Source organism: Chelonia mydas, chromosome 1, assembly GCF_015237465.2.
Source record: "Chelonia mydas isolate rCheMyd1 chromosome 1, rCheMyd1.pri.v2, whole genome shotgun sequence".
Taxonomy (NCBI): domain Eukaryota; kingdom Metazoa; phylum Chordata; order Testudines; family Cheloniidae; genus Chelonia; species Chelonia mydas.
In genome coordinates this window covers 23,332,750-23,350,710 of record NC_057849.1, presented here as the reverse complement: position 1 = coordinate 23,350,710, position 17,961 = coordinate 23,332,750, and the positions used below count along the sequence as shown (strand labels likewise).

Below are 17,961 nucleotides of genomic sequence, written 5' to 3'. Positions count from 1 at the left end.
ATCGAGGGCACTATGAGGTGTAGGGGACCCCTTCCACTACCTGGAGTCAGGGGTGGTTCTATATTGGGGTCGGAGCCCTAGCTGGAGAGGCTGGACCTTGTAGCCCTAACAGAGGCAGATGACCTGACATGGGTGTTTTGCCTTCCGCCCTTTCATGTCCTTCTTCAAGGCAGAGGAGCACCAACCTTCAGTGCACTGCTTCCTGTGGCACTTCCATGGCACTGGTATTGGTGAGCATTGCTGAGGTGAACCCAGTGCCAGTGGGGCACTCTGCACGAGGTCAAGGTACTCAGTGCCAAGTCGGAGCGAGAGGGTACCGAGGCTGATCTGAGTGCCGCCTCCATCAGTAGGGCTTTCAGATGAATTTGTCTTTTTGAGTGCGTAGTTTGAAGCCCTTACAAATTTTGCATCTCTCTTTAATGTGTGTTTCCCCCAGACACTTCAGACAACTTGTGTGGGGTCACCACTAGCATGGGTTTGTAGCAAACAGCACATGATTTGAATCCCAGGGACCCAAACATATACAACTATATACAAAAGCTATGAAAAGAAAAACCACTGGGAGCACTTGCGAATCACAAGAGAGAAAGGCATTCCAGCAACCTCATGGGTGGAACTGAGAGGGCGCAGGACTGACGGCGCCTCGTGTACCGGCGCACGAACATGGAGTTTCAGAGCCGACCCTACACATACCACTAAGGGAAAAATCTCCAGCTGCCATAAACGTAGGTGCAAACACACCTAACATGGAATCAACATGAGCAAGCACTCGAATAAGAACAGACATGAAAGAAGATTTTGTACAGGGCTAGTACATTTTCATGAGTTTTGCAAGACTTGTAATATTCATCCAAATAAAAATCATTAAAACCTTACCTAAGTAAGCAAAGTCAGAACACCCTCATTTAGTCCATTTTCTGTGACAAATCCATATAATTAAGTGTCAAATACTTTCCTTACTTACAAGAATATTTTCCTTTTACCTGTCAGAATATGTAACATAAAAAACACACCTGCCATTTTCCAGGGTCCCTGCCAATTACTCATAAAAAGTTAAAGCAACAAATACATAGAATAGATATAGAAATAGGTCCACTAATTATAGAATCATAGAATATTAGGGTTGGAAGAGACCTCAGGAGGTCATCTAGTCCAATCCCCTACTCAGAGCAGGATCAACACCAACTAAATCAGGGGTCTCAAACTCGAATCACCAGGAGGATCACATGAGGACTCGTATGCTGGCCCAAGGGCTGCATCACCCCCTTCCCCCCACTGCCCCTGCCCCCCACTCCATCCCCACAGCAGGGGGCTCAGGGCAGGGGGTTGGGGTGCAGGAGGGAGTGCGGGGTGCAGCAGGGGTTTGGGGTGTAGCAGGGGGGTCAGAGCAGGGAGTTGGGGTGTAGGAGGGGTTCGGGTTCCAGCCCGGTGCCGCTTACCTTGCGTGCCTCCAGGGTGCCAGGGGCGAGCACCAGGCTCAGGGTAGGTTCCCTGCCTGACTCGGCCTGGCCCTGTGCCGCTCCGGGAAGCGGTGGGCACTGTGTCCCTGCAGCCCCTGGGGAAGAGGGAGCAGAGAACTCCATGAGCTGTTCTTGCCTGTGGGTACCACCCCCGAAGCTCCCATTGGCCGCGCTTCCCCGTTCCCAGCCGCAGGGAAGCGGTGCCCGCCACTTCCCGGCGCGGGGGCCTCAGCACCATGGGGTTGGCAAATCCACAGGCTGGATCCAAAGCCCTGAGGGGCCGGAACCAGCCTGGGGCCGTAGTTTGCCCACCCTCGGCCTGGAGGTAGGCTGGGGACGCGGCGCGCTGGGGAGGGGACGCGGGGGGGCTGCGGGGAGCTTGGCCCGCATGTGGCCTATGGGCCGCGTGTTTGAGACCCTTGAACTAAATCATCCCAGCCAAGGCTTTGTCAAGCTGGGCCTTAAAAACCTCTAAGGATGGAGATTCTACCACCTCCCTACGTAACCCATTCCACTGCTTCACCTAGTGAAACAGTGTTTCTTAATATCCAGCCTAGACCTCCCCCACTGCAACTTGAGACCATTGCTCCTTGTTCGGTCATATGCCACCACTGAGAACAGCCTAGCTCCATCCTCTTTGGAACCCCCCTTCAGGTAGCTGAAGGCTGCTATCAAATCCCCCTCACTCACTCTTCTCTTCTGCAAACTAAATAACCCCAGTTCCCTCAGCCTCTCCTCCTAAGTCATGTGCCCCAGCCCTCTAATCTTTTTCGTTGCCCTCTGCTGGACTCTCTCCAATTTGTCCACATCCCTTCTGTAGTACTCTTCCTCAGGTCAGAAGAGCTTTGCGTGGCTTGAAAGCTTGTCTCTCTCACAAACAGAAGTTGGCCCAATAAAAGACATTACCTCACCGACCTTATCTCTCTAGGTTCTGATATGACAGTTTTCACAGGTGAGATAACTGTACTAATATATTACAAGAATATTAAGATATATACAGATACATCATTATATGGATCTTGATCTACAGAAAAAGAGAAACAGTAAACTATTGTACATCAATTGGAGTTTGTTTGCAATTATTAACTAACTCAAAAGCTCTATCTGATTGCTTTAATTGCTACATAGCTGTTTACCATGTCCACTACCATGCCAATTTCTCATTACCCTACAAACCTACAGTCAAAGCAAGCTTGTGATAGTTTAAAAAAATGTGTTTCATTTAAGTGAGTATAAAGTATCTTGCTGGTCCATATAAAACTACTTTCTCTTTTCCTGCCTCTTTCTAAGGTTTATATAGGGTACAAGAGTCTGGCCTAGCATACAAAAACACCACCACTCAACATCGGCAGCCTGATTTACAAGCATTTTGTTCCTGAATTCAGAGCCTGACAGGGATGCTGTGCAAGCAAATGCCTATGAGGAACCTAAAATAGGGTATCCACTTGGGAAGAGATTAAGTGATTAAGTTTTGTGCTCTTGCCAGCTGCTAACTAAAATTTAAAGGGCCAGCAACATGTTTGTAAACTAAACACAAAGCAAGCAGCTTCTTTGTTTCCCTATTTTCGTCAATAGACTTTCTTTTTTAAACCTAATGAAGAGATAGTTGTAGCTGCCAAAACATGTCACCAAAAGTTTGATTTTCCAGACATTTATAAAAGTTAAATGTAAAATATATGGCTTTTTTCTGTGATAAAGAGTGTACAAATGAATACACCTACAATTGGAAAGACTTATTTCAGTGCATTACTTTAATTACATTTGTCAGAAGTATGAGCTTCTAACAGAAATATTTGGCATTAAAATATCAACTATGTTTTCAAAGACTATGAACTCCAACTACCTTTCTGATACTGTTTATCAACTTTGAATTTTTTTTAATTAATACTACAAGAAGAAAGAAACTGATAATAAACATTAATGCTTTAGTGCATTAGTACGAAGTGTGAGAAAATCCTAATTTGCCATCGAGTCTTACTGTGCCATTTGCCTCATTTTACTAATTTATTTATTTTTAATTTGCAAGTTTTTCCAACTTCTTCCACTTTTGCACTAAATCCTAAATTATTTGGGAGTGTGATCAGTTTCTGTCCTTGGTTCATATATATTTGGAGAGCTAGAAACAATTCACAAATATACTACCATCCTGATTTTGACACTTAATGTTTTAAGTACTTTTCTGAGTTTGACCTTACACTGAAAAATAAAAAATAAAAATGAAACACTGTGCCAGGCATGTAGTAAAAATTAAGCTGGCATTTGTCCCTGGCACAACTGCAGAAAATCTACTTACTTATATCATGGAATGAAACACTGAAGCCAGCAGGAGTGCTGGAATCTAAGCAGCTAGCTTAAGTAAAACCTTGCCAAAGTGAACCCACCCTCTGGGAAGTAACTCCAGAAGGGGAAACATCGGGCAGTCAGATTCCAAGACTTACCACAAAAGTAACTCACTTATGAAACAAAAGTAAAATACAATCAGACAGTAATGTTACCATTTAATATTGTTTCCCCTCCACATTAAATGCCACTCTTAAAAATGTACTCTCCTTTCGAAAACCTTTTGATTACATTCAAGAACTACTTTCAGATAAAGAAACATATCTTGACTACACTAAATTAGAATGAATATTATGGAAATAACGTAAGAACTGCTAAATACTTGGGACACTGATCAAACAGAGCTTGACCCAATTTTTCAACAGAATAATCATAAGAGGTTTAGCAAGGTAGTGGGCAGCCCTACAACAAAGGAAACACACAAAAAATACATTTCCAAGCCTGCACCACTTCAACTCTCTGCATGTGCTTCCTGCTAAGCTTTTTCCTTTATTTGTGTACTTCTGCCAAAGCCACTAGAAGTGTTGCAATTGTCACTTCTCATTCCCCTCTCCGACTGCACCACACCACCCCAAGCATCCATACAGGTATCTTCAAATGAAGACCACCCATCTGGCTGCCCCTCACTACCCTGCTCTAGCTACTCCTCGGACACCAGGGAGCAGATTCAGCTGAGTGGGGCATGCGGGCAGCCAGAGGAAAGGACTTCACCCCCGCAGGAGCAACAGGTACTAGTTAATGGGGCGAGACAATATGGTGAGGGAGATCCTTCACACCCAAACACCTCCATACATGCTAGGAAACACAGAGTGGATGATGAGGAAGAGAGAATGGGGTGGAGATGAGGGTCAGACAGCCAGAGGATGAAATAGTGGATATGCATTTTGCAACCAGTCTCAGGTGAAAGGACCTTTTGGACTTATTGCATACAGATGTTCCATACATGCACGATAGCTGAAAGTGCTCTTCCTCCTCCCATCCCCGTCTTTTGAATGTATGGTAATCTATGCTTTGGATATCCAATGCTGAAAGAGGTGCAGCATGCTTTACCAGGGCACGATCCTGAAGGCTATCCAGAAACTGCCACTTGTTTATGTAGTGGTCTGCCTGCTTAGTGGAGCAAACCATCCAAAGTTAGTTAGGCCAATACTTGGTGTCAGCTGTCTATCAATATGAGGGACATTTCAAGGTCCTAGTCTTTACCCTTAAAGCCCTAGATAGTGCGAAATCTGAATGACCACCTTTCACTATGCAGCCAGGCAGCCAAAAGAGACAAACTCAGATTTAAAAAACTTACTGAGGCAGGGTGTACTCACAGGGTGGCCCTGGGCTGTGGAATTTGCTGCCGCCACAGTGAGACTGATAGAGCCTTACCACTTTTGAAACACGTAGCAAGACATCCCTTTCTGCAAGCTTTTCACTAAGATAGAGAAACAGAACCAGCTGTGGATTCAAGGAAGTGTATCCGCTCGTTCTGAATCCTCTCAGCACAAAAAGTTAAGAGTTGTTGTTCCTCAGCTGAGTGATTTACTGTCACCTTTAAATTTTACATAACTAACATCCAGACACTACAGGGATTAGTGACTTTGAAATAATAATAAATAATAATAATAACAACAATATCATTAGCAATAAAAGCATGAATACTAACTATAGAATTATTAGTAAAAGCATACAAGACTTCCATTAATCTTAAAGTAGAACTTTACTTGGGGGTTTACTGACCTCAAGATTCAAACTAGTCTATTGACAGGAAGACATACCCTTTTTAGTTTGTAACTGACTAAATGTCAGCATTATTAATAAAGAAACAAAAACATAAATAGCTATCTTGATTCACTTACTGTGTCTATAAGCAATAGCTGTGTCCAGTTTCACTACCATGAACTAAACCAAAAAATTACACTACACATTTTTGCAAAGTCTACACTTTCCTTACTGTTGCTTCTTAATCCACTGTGTGGGATTAATAAATATATACTATTTCAGTTGAACTACTTTTTTTTTTTTTTTTAGCTTGGGTCCAAAGGACTTTTACAAAGAGCAGCAATTTGAACTTCCTCATATTAGTGAAACCACAGGAACTGGTATAACAATAAAAATGTATAACATGAAATGTACCTGCTTTTCCTTTCAATGAGAATGGCCACATAGGAAGCCGGTAAAGCAGCTCCGAAGCCCGGAGTCCAAAAGTAGAATTTTCCAAGTATCCTCCTGAAAATGTAATTTTATATCTATTATATTACATGCCAAAGCATCAAGAAAGTTAGTGTATGATGCATGTGTTATGCTCCACATAAGACTGTATTCATGTCCATTTTCCACCGATAGATATACATTGCACCCTTTGAATTAGTTCATATTGCACAGACACCAATAGTAATACTTTTACACTTACACAGTTCCTTTCAATGAAGATCTGCAGACACTTCATAAACATTAAGTCCCATAATACCACTTAGGTACATCAGTACTACACCCATTTCCAAGGGCTTTTATTTTAAAGCAGATAGTACCTTAGCCCCCAAGTGATATTTATGAAAGGTTAAAGAATTATGTAGAACTACACAAAAATTGAGACTGCTACGGTCTCTTCTGCAGTCAGGATAGCCTCTTCAGGAAGATTTAGAGGTGTAGGGAATGAATGTGGGGCTATCAAATGAACCGCAAGGCGGTTCAGATAAATACACTTCACAGCACGTCCTGAAGACAGATAGGGAAACTGATGCCGAGAAGTTAAGTGACTTCTCTAAGGTCACTCAATAAGTCAATGTAAGAGCTGAAAATAGAATCCAGGGGTGAAATCCTGGCTTTATTAAACTCAAGAATTGCAAATCTCCCACTGACTTCTATAGGACCAGGATCTCACCCCAGGAGTCCACAACTTCAGGAATAATACAAATAAAAAAAATCTTATAAATTCAGGGCACATTAATAAACAAAATCATTCTGAAAATGGATTTATTACACAAAATAATGGATTTATTACTACCTGTAAGGAATTATGTTTTGGGGCAAAGATTAAATTTGTTACTGTGGAAAAAGGGAAAAACAACGTACACATTTGCTAAATGTAAATTACAGTAGCAGCTCAACTGTCCAGTCAGTTATTAAAAACTTGATTCTGAACTCCTGCATATTCAGCCTACTTGGAATGGACTGTGGAGGCAATAAACCGTCTCCAAGGAATGGGGGTACTAGTGAAGTGGAAAGATTGTACGCAGAGCTTTAACAAGCAATAGCAGCTGATTCAGCAGCACAATCTCATTTGAGACTCTGTCCTCATAAAACAGCGCAAGTAACATGATAAATTCATATGGGGCAATGAAAAGAGATGAAATTACATATGAGAAATGGCACCACATAATAAAGAACTAGTGAAATTAGAAACACCATTTGAACCAGCTCAATTTTATCCCTGTCCTAGGAAGGGCAAAGGACTTGCCTCATTCTATCTTTGCCCTCAATATGCCACAAAAACAATGATGCAAACAAGTACGACCAGTTTATGTTCAAAAGTGAGAGGAGTCAGTGAATCAGCAACGAATGATGTAATGGTAATTATACACACTATACATTCCCACGGCTACAGAAGGTTAATTTCACTGGACAATGCCAAATGCTGCACCAGCTAAAAGTTCATTATTACAGGAATCTGTTGTTCTGGTATAGTTTTGAATCATTTTACTAATACTTACATTTTCAATTTGATAATAATATTTAAAAGACAGCAATATACATTTTACATAGTGCAACTGTCTGCAAATTAAAAAGCCGAAAGCACTTCTCATCATGAAGAATCTAAAAATATAGATAGAAATAATGTTTTGGATTACAAGATTACTGTTGTGTTGTGTCTAGTGGTTAGAACAGGGAGTTAGAAACCTAGGTTCTTTCAGCCCCTGCCACTGATTCACTATGCAACCTTTCCCAAAGTTTAAGGCTTGTCTATACATAAACATGCAATAATTTAGTTAACTGGGAAAAATCCCTATGTGAACACACTTCTATTGGTCTAAACTGGTTTAACTTGCCCCTGTAAGCTAAACCAATATAAGCCAAGTTTAAACCAATATAAAAGTGTCTACAGAGGGGCTGGCACTAGTATAACTAAATCTGTTTACAATCAAACCTTTAGATGACCAATCCAAGTGTATAGACCAGGAGTAAAATGTTTTAAAGCGCTTTTAAGTGACTTAAGAGCCTGAAACTGATAAGTGCTCACATTCCTTTTGAAAATTGGACTTAGCCGCTTTTCAAAAATTTACCCAAACTGTGTCCCACAGTTATCCCACCCTTAAAATACTTACACGCTTTTTAAACCACTTTAACATCTTTGGATGAAGGGCGCCATATAGGTACAAAGTATTAACATAATTATAATGGCAAGGTATATATTTGAAATTCTGCTTCCCTGAAGATATCTTCTTCCAGGGGTCTCACTTTTGGTTCCTCCACGCCCTAGTGTGAGGAAGGTAGAATTCTCAAGGGCAGCAGACAGATGTCTGAGCACAAGCTAAACACCTTACTGACTGTTACTCAGGATGCTTTGTGCTTAACTCAATCCTTGGAACCTTCCACTCAATTCCAAAAGAGCAGAAAGTGAAATATCCCCAGAGAAAGTCAGCCATTAAAACTAAAAATGACTGGAAAAAAAACTAGCAGCTCAGAAAAGAATTTAAAAATAGAGATGTAAAATACAATGCCACCTCAAACAGATTCTGTTCCAACCTCATAGGGAGGTAAATGGGTGATTTATAATCCTGCAAGGTGAAAACTTCAGAGAAGCAGAATTACAAGGGAAGCAAGTCTCAGCCTTAATTATCTCCACAATTACTTGCAATACACATTGACTTAGGACTATTGAATAACGGACACCTAGAGTCACTTTTCAGAGCAAAGCCACACTTTAAAGAGAGTTTTACTTGCGTCCCTAAAAAGCTTGACAACATCCTTTGTCATGAAAAGAAAAGGAGAACTAGTGGCATCTTAGAAACTAACTAATTTATTTGAGCATAAGCTTTCGTGAGCTACAGCTCACTTCATCGGATGCATCTCTAAGGTGCCACTAGTACTCCTTTTCTTTTTGCGAATATAAACTAAGACGGCTGCTACTCTGAACTTTGTCATGAAGTGGCACAAGGTTTGAAAGTCAGGTTCTTTCGAGTTTACACATCTACACAGATGAGTTATGGTTTGTCTATATAGAGGAAACTGACCAGCATAACTACTTTGGTATAATATAGCTATTCTGGAGTAACTCCCCCATATGGACACTATTTCAGAATAAAAAGTGATTTTATTCCAGAATTACTCCATTTTGTGAGCAGAGTAGCTATTCCAGAATAAAGATACTTTTATTTCAGAACAGAGTCTCCACATGGGGAGCTATTAAAGCATACCTATTCCAGTCAATTTCCTTGTGCAGAAAAGGATACGAGTCCACAGTGTGCCCTTGTTGCCAAGAAGGCCAATGGCATTTTGGGGTGTATAAGTAGGGGCATTGCCAGCAGATTGAGGGGCGTAATCATTCCCCTCTATTCGACATTGGTGAGGCCTCATCTGGAGTACTGTGTCCAGTTTTGGGCTCCACACTACAAGAAGGATGTGGAAAAATTGGAAAGCGTCCAGCGGAGGGCAACAAAAATGATCAGGGGACTGAAACACATGACTTATGAGGAGAGGCTGAAGGAACTGGGATTGTTTAGTCTGCGGAAGAGAAGAATGAGGGGGGATTTGATAGCTGCTTTCAACTACCTGAAAGGGGGTTCCAAAGAGGATGGATCTAGACTTTCTCAGTGGTAGCAGATGACAGAACGAGGAGTAATGGTCTCAAGTTGCAGTGGGGGAGATTAAGATTGGATACGAGGAAAAACTTTTTCACTAGGAGGGTGGTGAAGCACTGGAATGCGTTACCTAGCGAGGTGGTGGAATCTCCTTCCTTAGAAGTTTTTAAGGTCAGGCTTGACAAAGCCCTGGTTGGGATGATTTAGTTGGGGATTGGTCCTGCTTTGAGCAGGGGGTTGGACTAGATGACCTCCTGAGGTCCCTTCCAACCCTCACATTCTAGGATTCTATGAAAAGCCCATTGTCACAGTTCAAGAAGGAAGAACAATGACTGAAAGACAGAACAATCACATTCACCCAGCCAACGAATGAGAAAGCACGAGCAGCTGTATTGGAGCTCTGCTCCCCTTCCTTTATGACCAGAGTTAAGGTAATAAAGAGAAAGTTACCAAAAAAAATTCATTTATTACAATGATATTTACGTCTCCTTCAGGAAGGTGGAAATTAAAGGTCAATATCAATCAGCAATTACACTTAGTGCACGTATAGATATTGAAGAAGTACAAAAGGATGGAAAAAATTAATTCACAAAGTGGCATACTGACAAAAACAGTGGGAAAAATATACACTGAATTAGTAAAGACAGAAAACAAGATGGGAGAACCTTTCATTAGGTCATCTTCTTATTCTAATAAAGGTGCGGCTGTTTTTCAAAGAAGTCACAATAGGAAGCATATAGGAATAATTCTACAAAAAAAGGGAAAAACTGAAGATACTATATAGCAAGTCATTCTCAAATATTTAGCATAGTGTATACCAACCTTAAAATGCAAAAGAAAGCAATATACAAGCTCCCATTCGCAGTCAGAAAGGAAGTTGACTGCAAAATCTCAGGTAGCAGTTTGTGCAGATAATAGTCAAGCTTTCGTTTCCTGAGAACTGCCGCAATCTGGAGGGAGAAAAAAAAGATGCACACTTTAATTCAACTAGTTTTTTTACACTGTAAAGAAAAAGAGGACTACTGCACAGGGAGACACATTCATGTAAACAATAAATCAAAACCTCTTAATTTACTGAGATACTTTTATGAAGAATACCATAAAAGATTTCCTCTGAAATTGTGCAAGAAATGCAGAGGCCATTATGACCATAAGAAGAATTTTACTACTTTGCTGACCTTGCTGAGTGGGAGAAGGCTAGCTGTTTTAAGCTGATGATAAATTTTCACAATACTTTGTGTTCCAAGGTATGGAAATGAATACAGGTTAAAACATCCCTAAGAAGTCCAAGCATACGCCTTATGCAGCCCCCCATAAAATAGTGAAATATTTCTGTAAATTTTAACTTCAAGGAACCTAACAATTTTTTTTTACCTTGACGGGCAAGTCTTCCTCAAAAAAATTCACTATGAGGTCAGAGATCAGAAAGAGAGTGCTTAGAATAGCCATATCATTTATACAAAGCATCTCTTATGAGTAGGTCCTCTCTTGCAAAAAAGATAATAAGTGTCAGCCAACAGAAAACAGACTAGATATAGACAATAAATATGCCTAGAGGTCAATTTAATTTCTGCTTGTATGTTTTATAAGAAGGGTGAGATTACTTGCAAGAAATGCATATAGCTTTTTAGATTCAGTCTATCAACAAAGACTTGCAGGTAGGAAAAAGCTCACATAATTGTTCTGAATTTCCATGAAGTTAGTATAGTGGTGATGGACAAAGATATATTCACTTAGCACTTTCTATTCAGATTTCCACTGTTACCTTTCATTCTTTTCTTTACTTTTCTTCCCTCTCATCCAAGTGGACTAGGTCACCAAGTTTCCTAGTTCAAATCAGCAAGTGACCCAGGCCCCGCGGTGCAGAAGGCAAAAAACCCCAGGGTCTCTGCCAGTCTGACCCAGTGGAAATTCCTTCCCAACCCCAATTATGACAATCAGTGAGACCCTGTGTGTGTCAGCAAGACCCACCAACCAAAAACCTGATAAAGAATTCACTATAGTCACTCAGAGCCCTCCCCCATCTAGTGTTCCATCTCAGACAACTGGAGATACAGTAGAACTTCAGCGTTACGAACTGACCAGTCAACCACATACCTCATTTGGATCTGTAAGTATGCACTCAGGCAGCAGCAGAGACCAAAAAAAAAAAAAAGGTAAATACAGTACGGTGTTAAATGTAAACTACTAAAAAAATAAAGGGAAAGTTAAAAAAAAAAGATTTGACAAGGTAAGGAAACTCTTTCTGTGCTTGTTTCATTTAAAATTAAGGTGTTTAAAAGCAGCATTTTTCTTCTGCATAGTAAAATTTCAAAGTTGTATTAAGTTAATGTTCAGTTGTAAACTTCTGAAAAAACAGAATCGACATTCTGTGAATGTTTTTTCAAGAATTACGAACCACCTCCATTCCCGAGGTGTTCGTAACACTGAGGTGCGACTATACTTACTACTAACAGTCTCAGATGGACCACATACCATTGTGGGCAACCTCATCATACCATCCCTTCCATAAACCTATCAAGCTCGGCCTTGAACCCGGTTAGATTTTTTGTCCACACTATTCCCCTTGGGAGGCTGTTCCAGAACTTCATTCCTCTCTGATAGTTAGAAAACTTTGCCTAATTTCAAGCCTAAATTTTTTTATGGACAATTTATTTCCATTTGCTTTTGTGTCAAGATTGGCCCTCAACTTAAATAACACCTTTCCTTCCCTGTCGTGTATTCCTCTGAGGTATTTATAGGGAGCAATCATATCTCCCCTCAGCCTTTGTTTGGTTAACCAAGGCTAAGCAAGCCAAGCTCCTTAAGGCTCCTGTCTTAAAGTAAATTCTCCATTCCTTTGATCATACTAGTAGTCCTTGTCTCCACCTGTCACAGTTTGAATTCATCTTTCTTCAACATGGGAGACCAGAACTGTATATAGTATTCTAGATGACTGCACCAGTGCCTTGTATAATGGTAATGATACTTCCCTATCTCTACTGGAAATACCTCACATGATGCATCCTAAGAGTGCATTAACCTTTTCCATGGCCGCATCACATTGGCGGCTCATAGTCATCCTGTAATTGACCAGTACACCCAGGTGTTTTTCCTTCTCCGTCTCTTCTAATTGATGTGTCTCCAGCTCATAGCAAAAAAATGTATTGTTAGTCCTGAAATGCATGACTTTGCACTACTAAGTTTCATCCCATTTCTATTACTCCATTTGTCATAGTCATTAAAATCTTCTTTATGATATTTAAGTCCTCCTTCGTACTGGTTACATCTCCTAACTTTGTGTCATCTGCAAATTTTATCAGCACACTCCACCTTTTTGTGCCAAGGTCATTAATGAAAATGTTAAATAAGATTGGTCCCCAGACCAATGCCTGAGGAACTCCACCAGTAACCTCCCCACCGCCTGACAGTTCACTTTTCAGTATGACCCATTGTAGTCTCCCCTTTAACCAACAAAACTAAATTAACTAGGGCCCCATACTACTCGCAGCACCCACTCAGAGTCAATGGGGGACCCTCTGGATTACAGGAGACTGGGCAAGTGAGCCAGCTGGATTCCACTTTATTCTCCCTCTCCATCTCCCAAATTCTGTAGGGGAAAGCATCACTAAAATCGATACTGCCAGAAGAGAAGGACGAAAACCCCTTTCAGGGAGATCTGGAGGCGGTTGCAGGTAAGGGCAGCTCCCGACACACAGCTATTGCAGGAACTATGTTGTCTGAAGGGCAGCAGGAGACAATAGAGTAAAATGGAGAGAGTACTTCCCTATCTCACAGGAGTGCTGGGAGGATAAAATCCATTAATAATTCTGAGCTACTTAGATAGTACAGTGATGAGGGCAATATATGTATTAGATAGGAGAGATTGAAGAGTCAGCATAGATATGGAGTCTTGCCTGCTGGAAGGAGAAGAGAGTTCAGTGTATTGTGGGCAGCATTGAGAAGAACTGCAGAGCCTGTTAGAGCTGAGTTTCTTAGCTGTCAGCTAGTTTGTTAACAATTGCCGGCAGAGAAAGGCTGACATTTGCTGACCTTATCATTTAAATTTTAAATCCTTTGCAGTGCACAAAGCTCCACAGAGCAGGAAAATTTAAATTGTGAGGGCAGCAGAATCCCAGGCTTCTCCCTCATTCTCCTGGGGTCTGGGTTTTCTTCATCAGTTTCCAGGAAAGCCTCCTAGATATCTTGGAACTCTGTCAGATTAAGTTATAAATGCTATCTTTTTCTCTGTGGATTGATACTAATCCTTCATTTTGGGCATGAGTGGATTTTGCCAACAGTGATTAAATAAATCCTTAATATGTAACTGTAAACATGTCAGATCTGGACATCTTTTTCCTACAGGAAACAGATCTGTTGCCTAAGGTGGTGTCATTTCTTATTTGATCCTTTTTTTTTTTTTTGTAAATGTACCTTAATTTCGGCATTGCAAATAAATGGATATTTAAATTGGGTGTTGAATGGTTTGTTTGCCAAAATTAATAATTAACACTGTTTTCTGATCAAGCAGATCTAATTTGAAGAGGCTGGAAACTATCTCTGCATATTTGTAGACTCAACCTAAACAGTTCTCTTCTACAGGGCTCTGCTATGAAATAGTCTTAGTATGAGAGAATATTCTTTATATCCAGCTTCTGAAAATTCTGTTCTATGTGGCTTCTTACACAGCACTCATCAACATAGTTTCTGAGTGAATTCCAGTCGTGCATAAGGTGGTGATAACACAGTTTCTACATCTAGTGTGTTAGGTCTCTTCTCACACACCTGAAATATAGGGGGGAGAAGGTCTAAGTGTCCAGCAGCTTTCTGTACTGTATAATATTTTCAAAATTTTTATTCAATAAGAAAACATTTAAACTATTAACTTCGATTATTCATTAAAAAAAATTTGCTAACCTTGTATTGCTCCTTAAGGACTACTAGCAAACTAAGTTTGAAGTTTTTAAAAAGTTTGAGACATCAAGTAAAAACAAGAGGTTATTAATGGAAACTTTTTTGCAATCTTAATTATAGATTTCACAGTATTATATTTCAAACCTGAAAAATTAAACATACAGTCCATTATATCAGAACACCAACACTTTGTAGAAAAGTATTGCTGCCACTCTTCTTTCAAAAACGCTCAGACTTAATATTTTTAAAAATATCTCCAGTCTTGCAGACTTGTCATAAAAATGTACTACTCCAGGACCTAAAATCTATTCATTCACCCTTTATTATGGGGAACAAGAGTAATTCAAACACTAATAGTATTTTACTCACCCTTCAAAATAGAACTATTTGCTCTGCACAAGCAGATTTTTGCAAGATAGACTAGCTCAATCAATACACTTTGATAGGAAATAAACACAATAACTAGAAAATGTTTTCAACACAAACTATGCATTCGCATTTAAAGGCATGGGGCCAGAATTTTAACGGTAGTTAGGCACCTAAAGATGCAGACAGGTGCCTAGTGGGGTTTGCAACAGTGCCTGAGCTAGGCACCTTTGTAAATCTGGCCCATAGTCACTATATTCAGTTATTGTTTCTACAGCAATTGTTGTTCATCCCTTCCCTTTGCACACCTGCAGTACGTAGGCTGTTACATTTAATATAGGTAGAAAATGTAGCCAAATTATTGTTTCCAAGCCAACCACAACTTTGAATTTCCTAGACGTTTAGCATTTACATTTGCAATTAAAACTTACACTGTTTAACTGAATTTCCCTGCAATTTAAAACTGTGTTCCAAATTCAGCAGGTTATTGAAAATTCATACTGTGGCAGCACCCTTACACATCAAGGCATCCATAGGCATCAGGTCAGGGCCCCATTGTGCGACGCACTAGACAAATATCTAGCAAACGATATGAGATTCATATATTCAACATTTTAGATATGTGCATCTAGTAGATGCAATATTCTTAGTCACAATTAGTCTCGCTATACAATAAATGCCCTCATTAGTTCATTTGTAAAGTTTTGTTTCAGTATATGGATATTCAGATATATGCATGGTTGCACATATGTTTCAAAACCCTATAATCTATTTTTCAACCAATTGTGTCTCAAACCTTAGCAAGTCATATGCTAACTCACAGTACTCCGTATAACATAAGTACATAGATTTCAAATGAATAAATTGATATTTTAGTTATCCAAGAGAAAATAACTCTAAAAAAAGGTGAAGAAATAAAACAGATTTTTTTTTTATCTATGGCCATGTAACTCATAAAAAAGCCATAATGAAATGTATTAAACATTTATGAAAAATCATTTACGTTGAATGGGCATCGAATAGAAGTGGCTGCTCATTAGCCACAGCAGCACTATAATAAGTAGCTACCCAAAAAATAAACCATCAATTCAATCTAAAACTTAGAAACTTACTACAGCAATGCAAAGTTCACTTCTTTCCTCAAGTGCAAACGCACAGAGATGACTGTGTCTCCTGAAGGTTTCTTAAAAATCTAAGTCATGATCATAGGCAATGGCTTTTACCAGCCAGGACACAAACATGTTAAGCCCTGTCAGCATTAAGAAACTGATATTTTACCTCTTCACAAGCAGGGCTTTGGAGCGGAGCCCGCAGAGCAGCTCCAGAGCAATGGAGCTGCAGGTTTTTGCCTGGAGCTGGAGCGGAGCCGGAGCACAGCTCCAAAGCCCTGTTAACAAGGCAGCATGGTTCCAATATGCAGCTTTGGGCACTAAAAAGTTAATCCTTCAAAAATGGAAAAATCGATCCCCACCAAACATTGATGCCTGGCTCAGTGACACAGCTGACCTCACAACTAAAAACTGGCATTCCACACAAGACGAATGCCTGAAAAATTCAAAGCAATCTGGGCTGACTTTCTAGAGGTCTATGATTAACGTAGACGCTAAAGATACATATGTCGCTTCCTCTCTTCTCCCTTTAACCTAACCTTGTTTATTTACTTTGTGTATTACGATAATCTGATATTTTGGTATATGCGTTGTATTTGGAAAATTCAATTAAAAAATTATAAATATAAAAAAGGAAACAGACATTTTAACTTCAGGTGTCAAACATGGCTCTTCCTATGAACAAAAATGAAAATGCATCTCCCAATCACAGACAGGCTCAACCGAGTTCAGCATTCATTTAAGAAAGTATGGTCCAACCACAGTTCTAATCACTGGCCAACCACGCTTTCTTACAACAGTTGCTGAATGTGGGTTGCTCTATCTACACCAACTGGACAACAGTGTTAAACACTGGGAGAAGAAAACTGCATTTGCACCCACTGGAAACAGCTGATTTTTAAAGGTAAAATTAGCCTTAATTACTTAGCTATATGCATCACAAGCATTAAGAATATAAGAATGGCTATAGTAGGTCAGACCAAAGGTCCATCTAGCCCAGTATCCTGTCTTCTGACAGTGGCCAATGCTAGGTGCCCCAGAGGGAATGAACAGAACAGGTAATAATCAACGATCCATCCCCTGTTGCCCATTCCCAGATTCCAGCAAACAGAGGCTAGGGACACCATCCCTGCCCATCCTGACTAATAACTACTGATGGACTTATGAATTTATCTAGTTCTTTTTTGAACCATGTTATAGTCTTGGCCTTCATAACATCCTCTGGCAAGGAGTTCCACAGGTTCTCTGTGTGTTGTGTGAAAAAAAATACTTCCTTTTGTTTGTTTTAAATCTGCTGCCTATTAATTTCACTTGGTGGCCCCTAGTTCTTGTATTATGAGGAGTAAATAAAAATAACAGTTCCTTATTTACTTTCTCCACACCAGTCATGATTTTATAGACCTCTATCATATCCCCCCGATAGTCGCCTCTTTTCCAAGATGAAAAGTCCCAGTCTTATTAAGCTCTCCTCATATGGCAGCTGTTCCATACCCCTAATCATTTTTATTGCCCTTTTCTGAACCTTTTCCAATTCCAATATATCTTTTTTGAGATGGGGCACCAAATCTGCAAGCAGTATTCAAGATGTGGGCATATCATGGATTTATATAAAGGCAACATGATATTTTGTCTTATTATCTATCCCTTTCTTAATGATTACCAACATTCTGTACACTTTTTTGACTGCCACTGCACACTGAGTGGATGTTTTCAGAGAACTTTCCACAATGACTCCAAGATCTCTTTCTTGAGTGGTAATAGCTAATTTAGACCCCATCATTTTATACGTATTGTTGGGATTATGCTTTCCACTGTACATTACTTTGCATTTATCAACATTGAATTTCATCCGCCATTTTGTTGCTCAGTCACCCAGTTTTGAGAGATCCTTTTGTAGCTCTTCACTGTCTGCCTGGGACTTAACTATCTTGAGTAGTTTTGTATTACTACATTGTGCAAACCCAGCTAATTTCTGATGCATATGACAATTGTTCAGTTTCAGAAAAA

At 40.0% G+C, this 17,961-nt stretch overlaps 1 protein-coding gene across 2 annotated transcripts in view; it reads right to left on the bottom strand.

The window, feature by feature from the left end:
• Window positions 1-17,961, bottom strand: part of TMEM135 (transmembrane protein 135) — a 371,662-nt gene that overhangs the window by 322,074 nt on the left and 31,627 nt on the right. For both annotated transcript variants that reach the window (XM_007068579.4, XM_043528656.1), the window contains exons 2-3: window positions 10,409-10,536; window positions 5,922-6,014 (exon numbers count right to left, since the gene is read on the bottom strand). In XM_007068579.4, coding sequence (XP_007068641.1) covers window positions 5,922-6,014; window positions 10,409-10,536 — 221 coding nt within the window. The remainder of the gene's footprint in view (window positions 1-5,921; window positions 6,015-10,408; window positions 10,537-17,961) is intronic.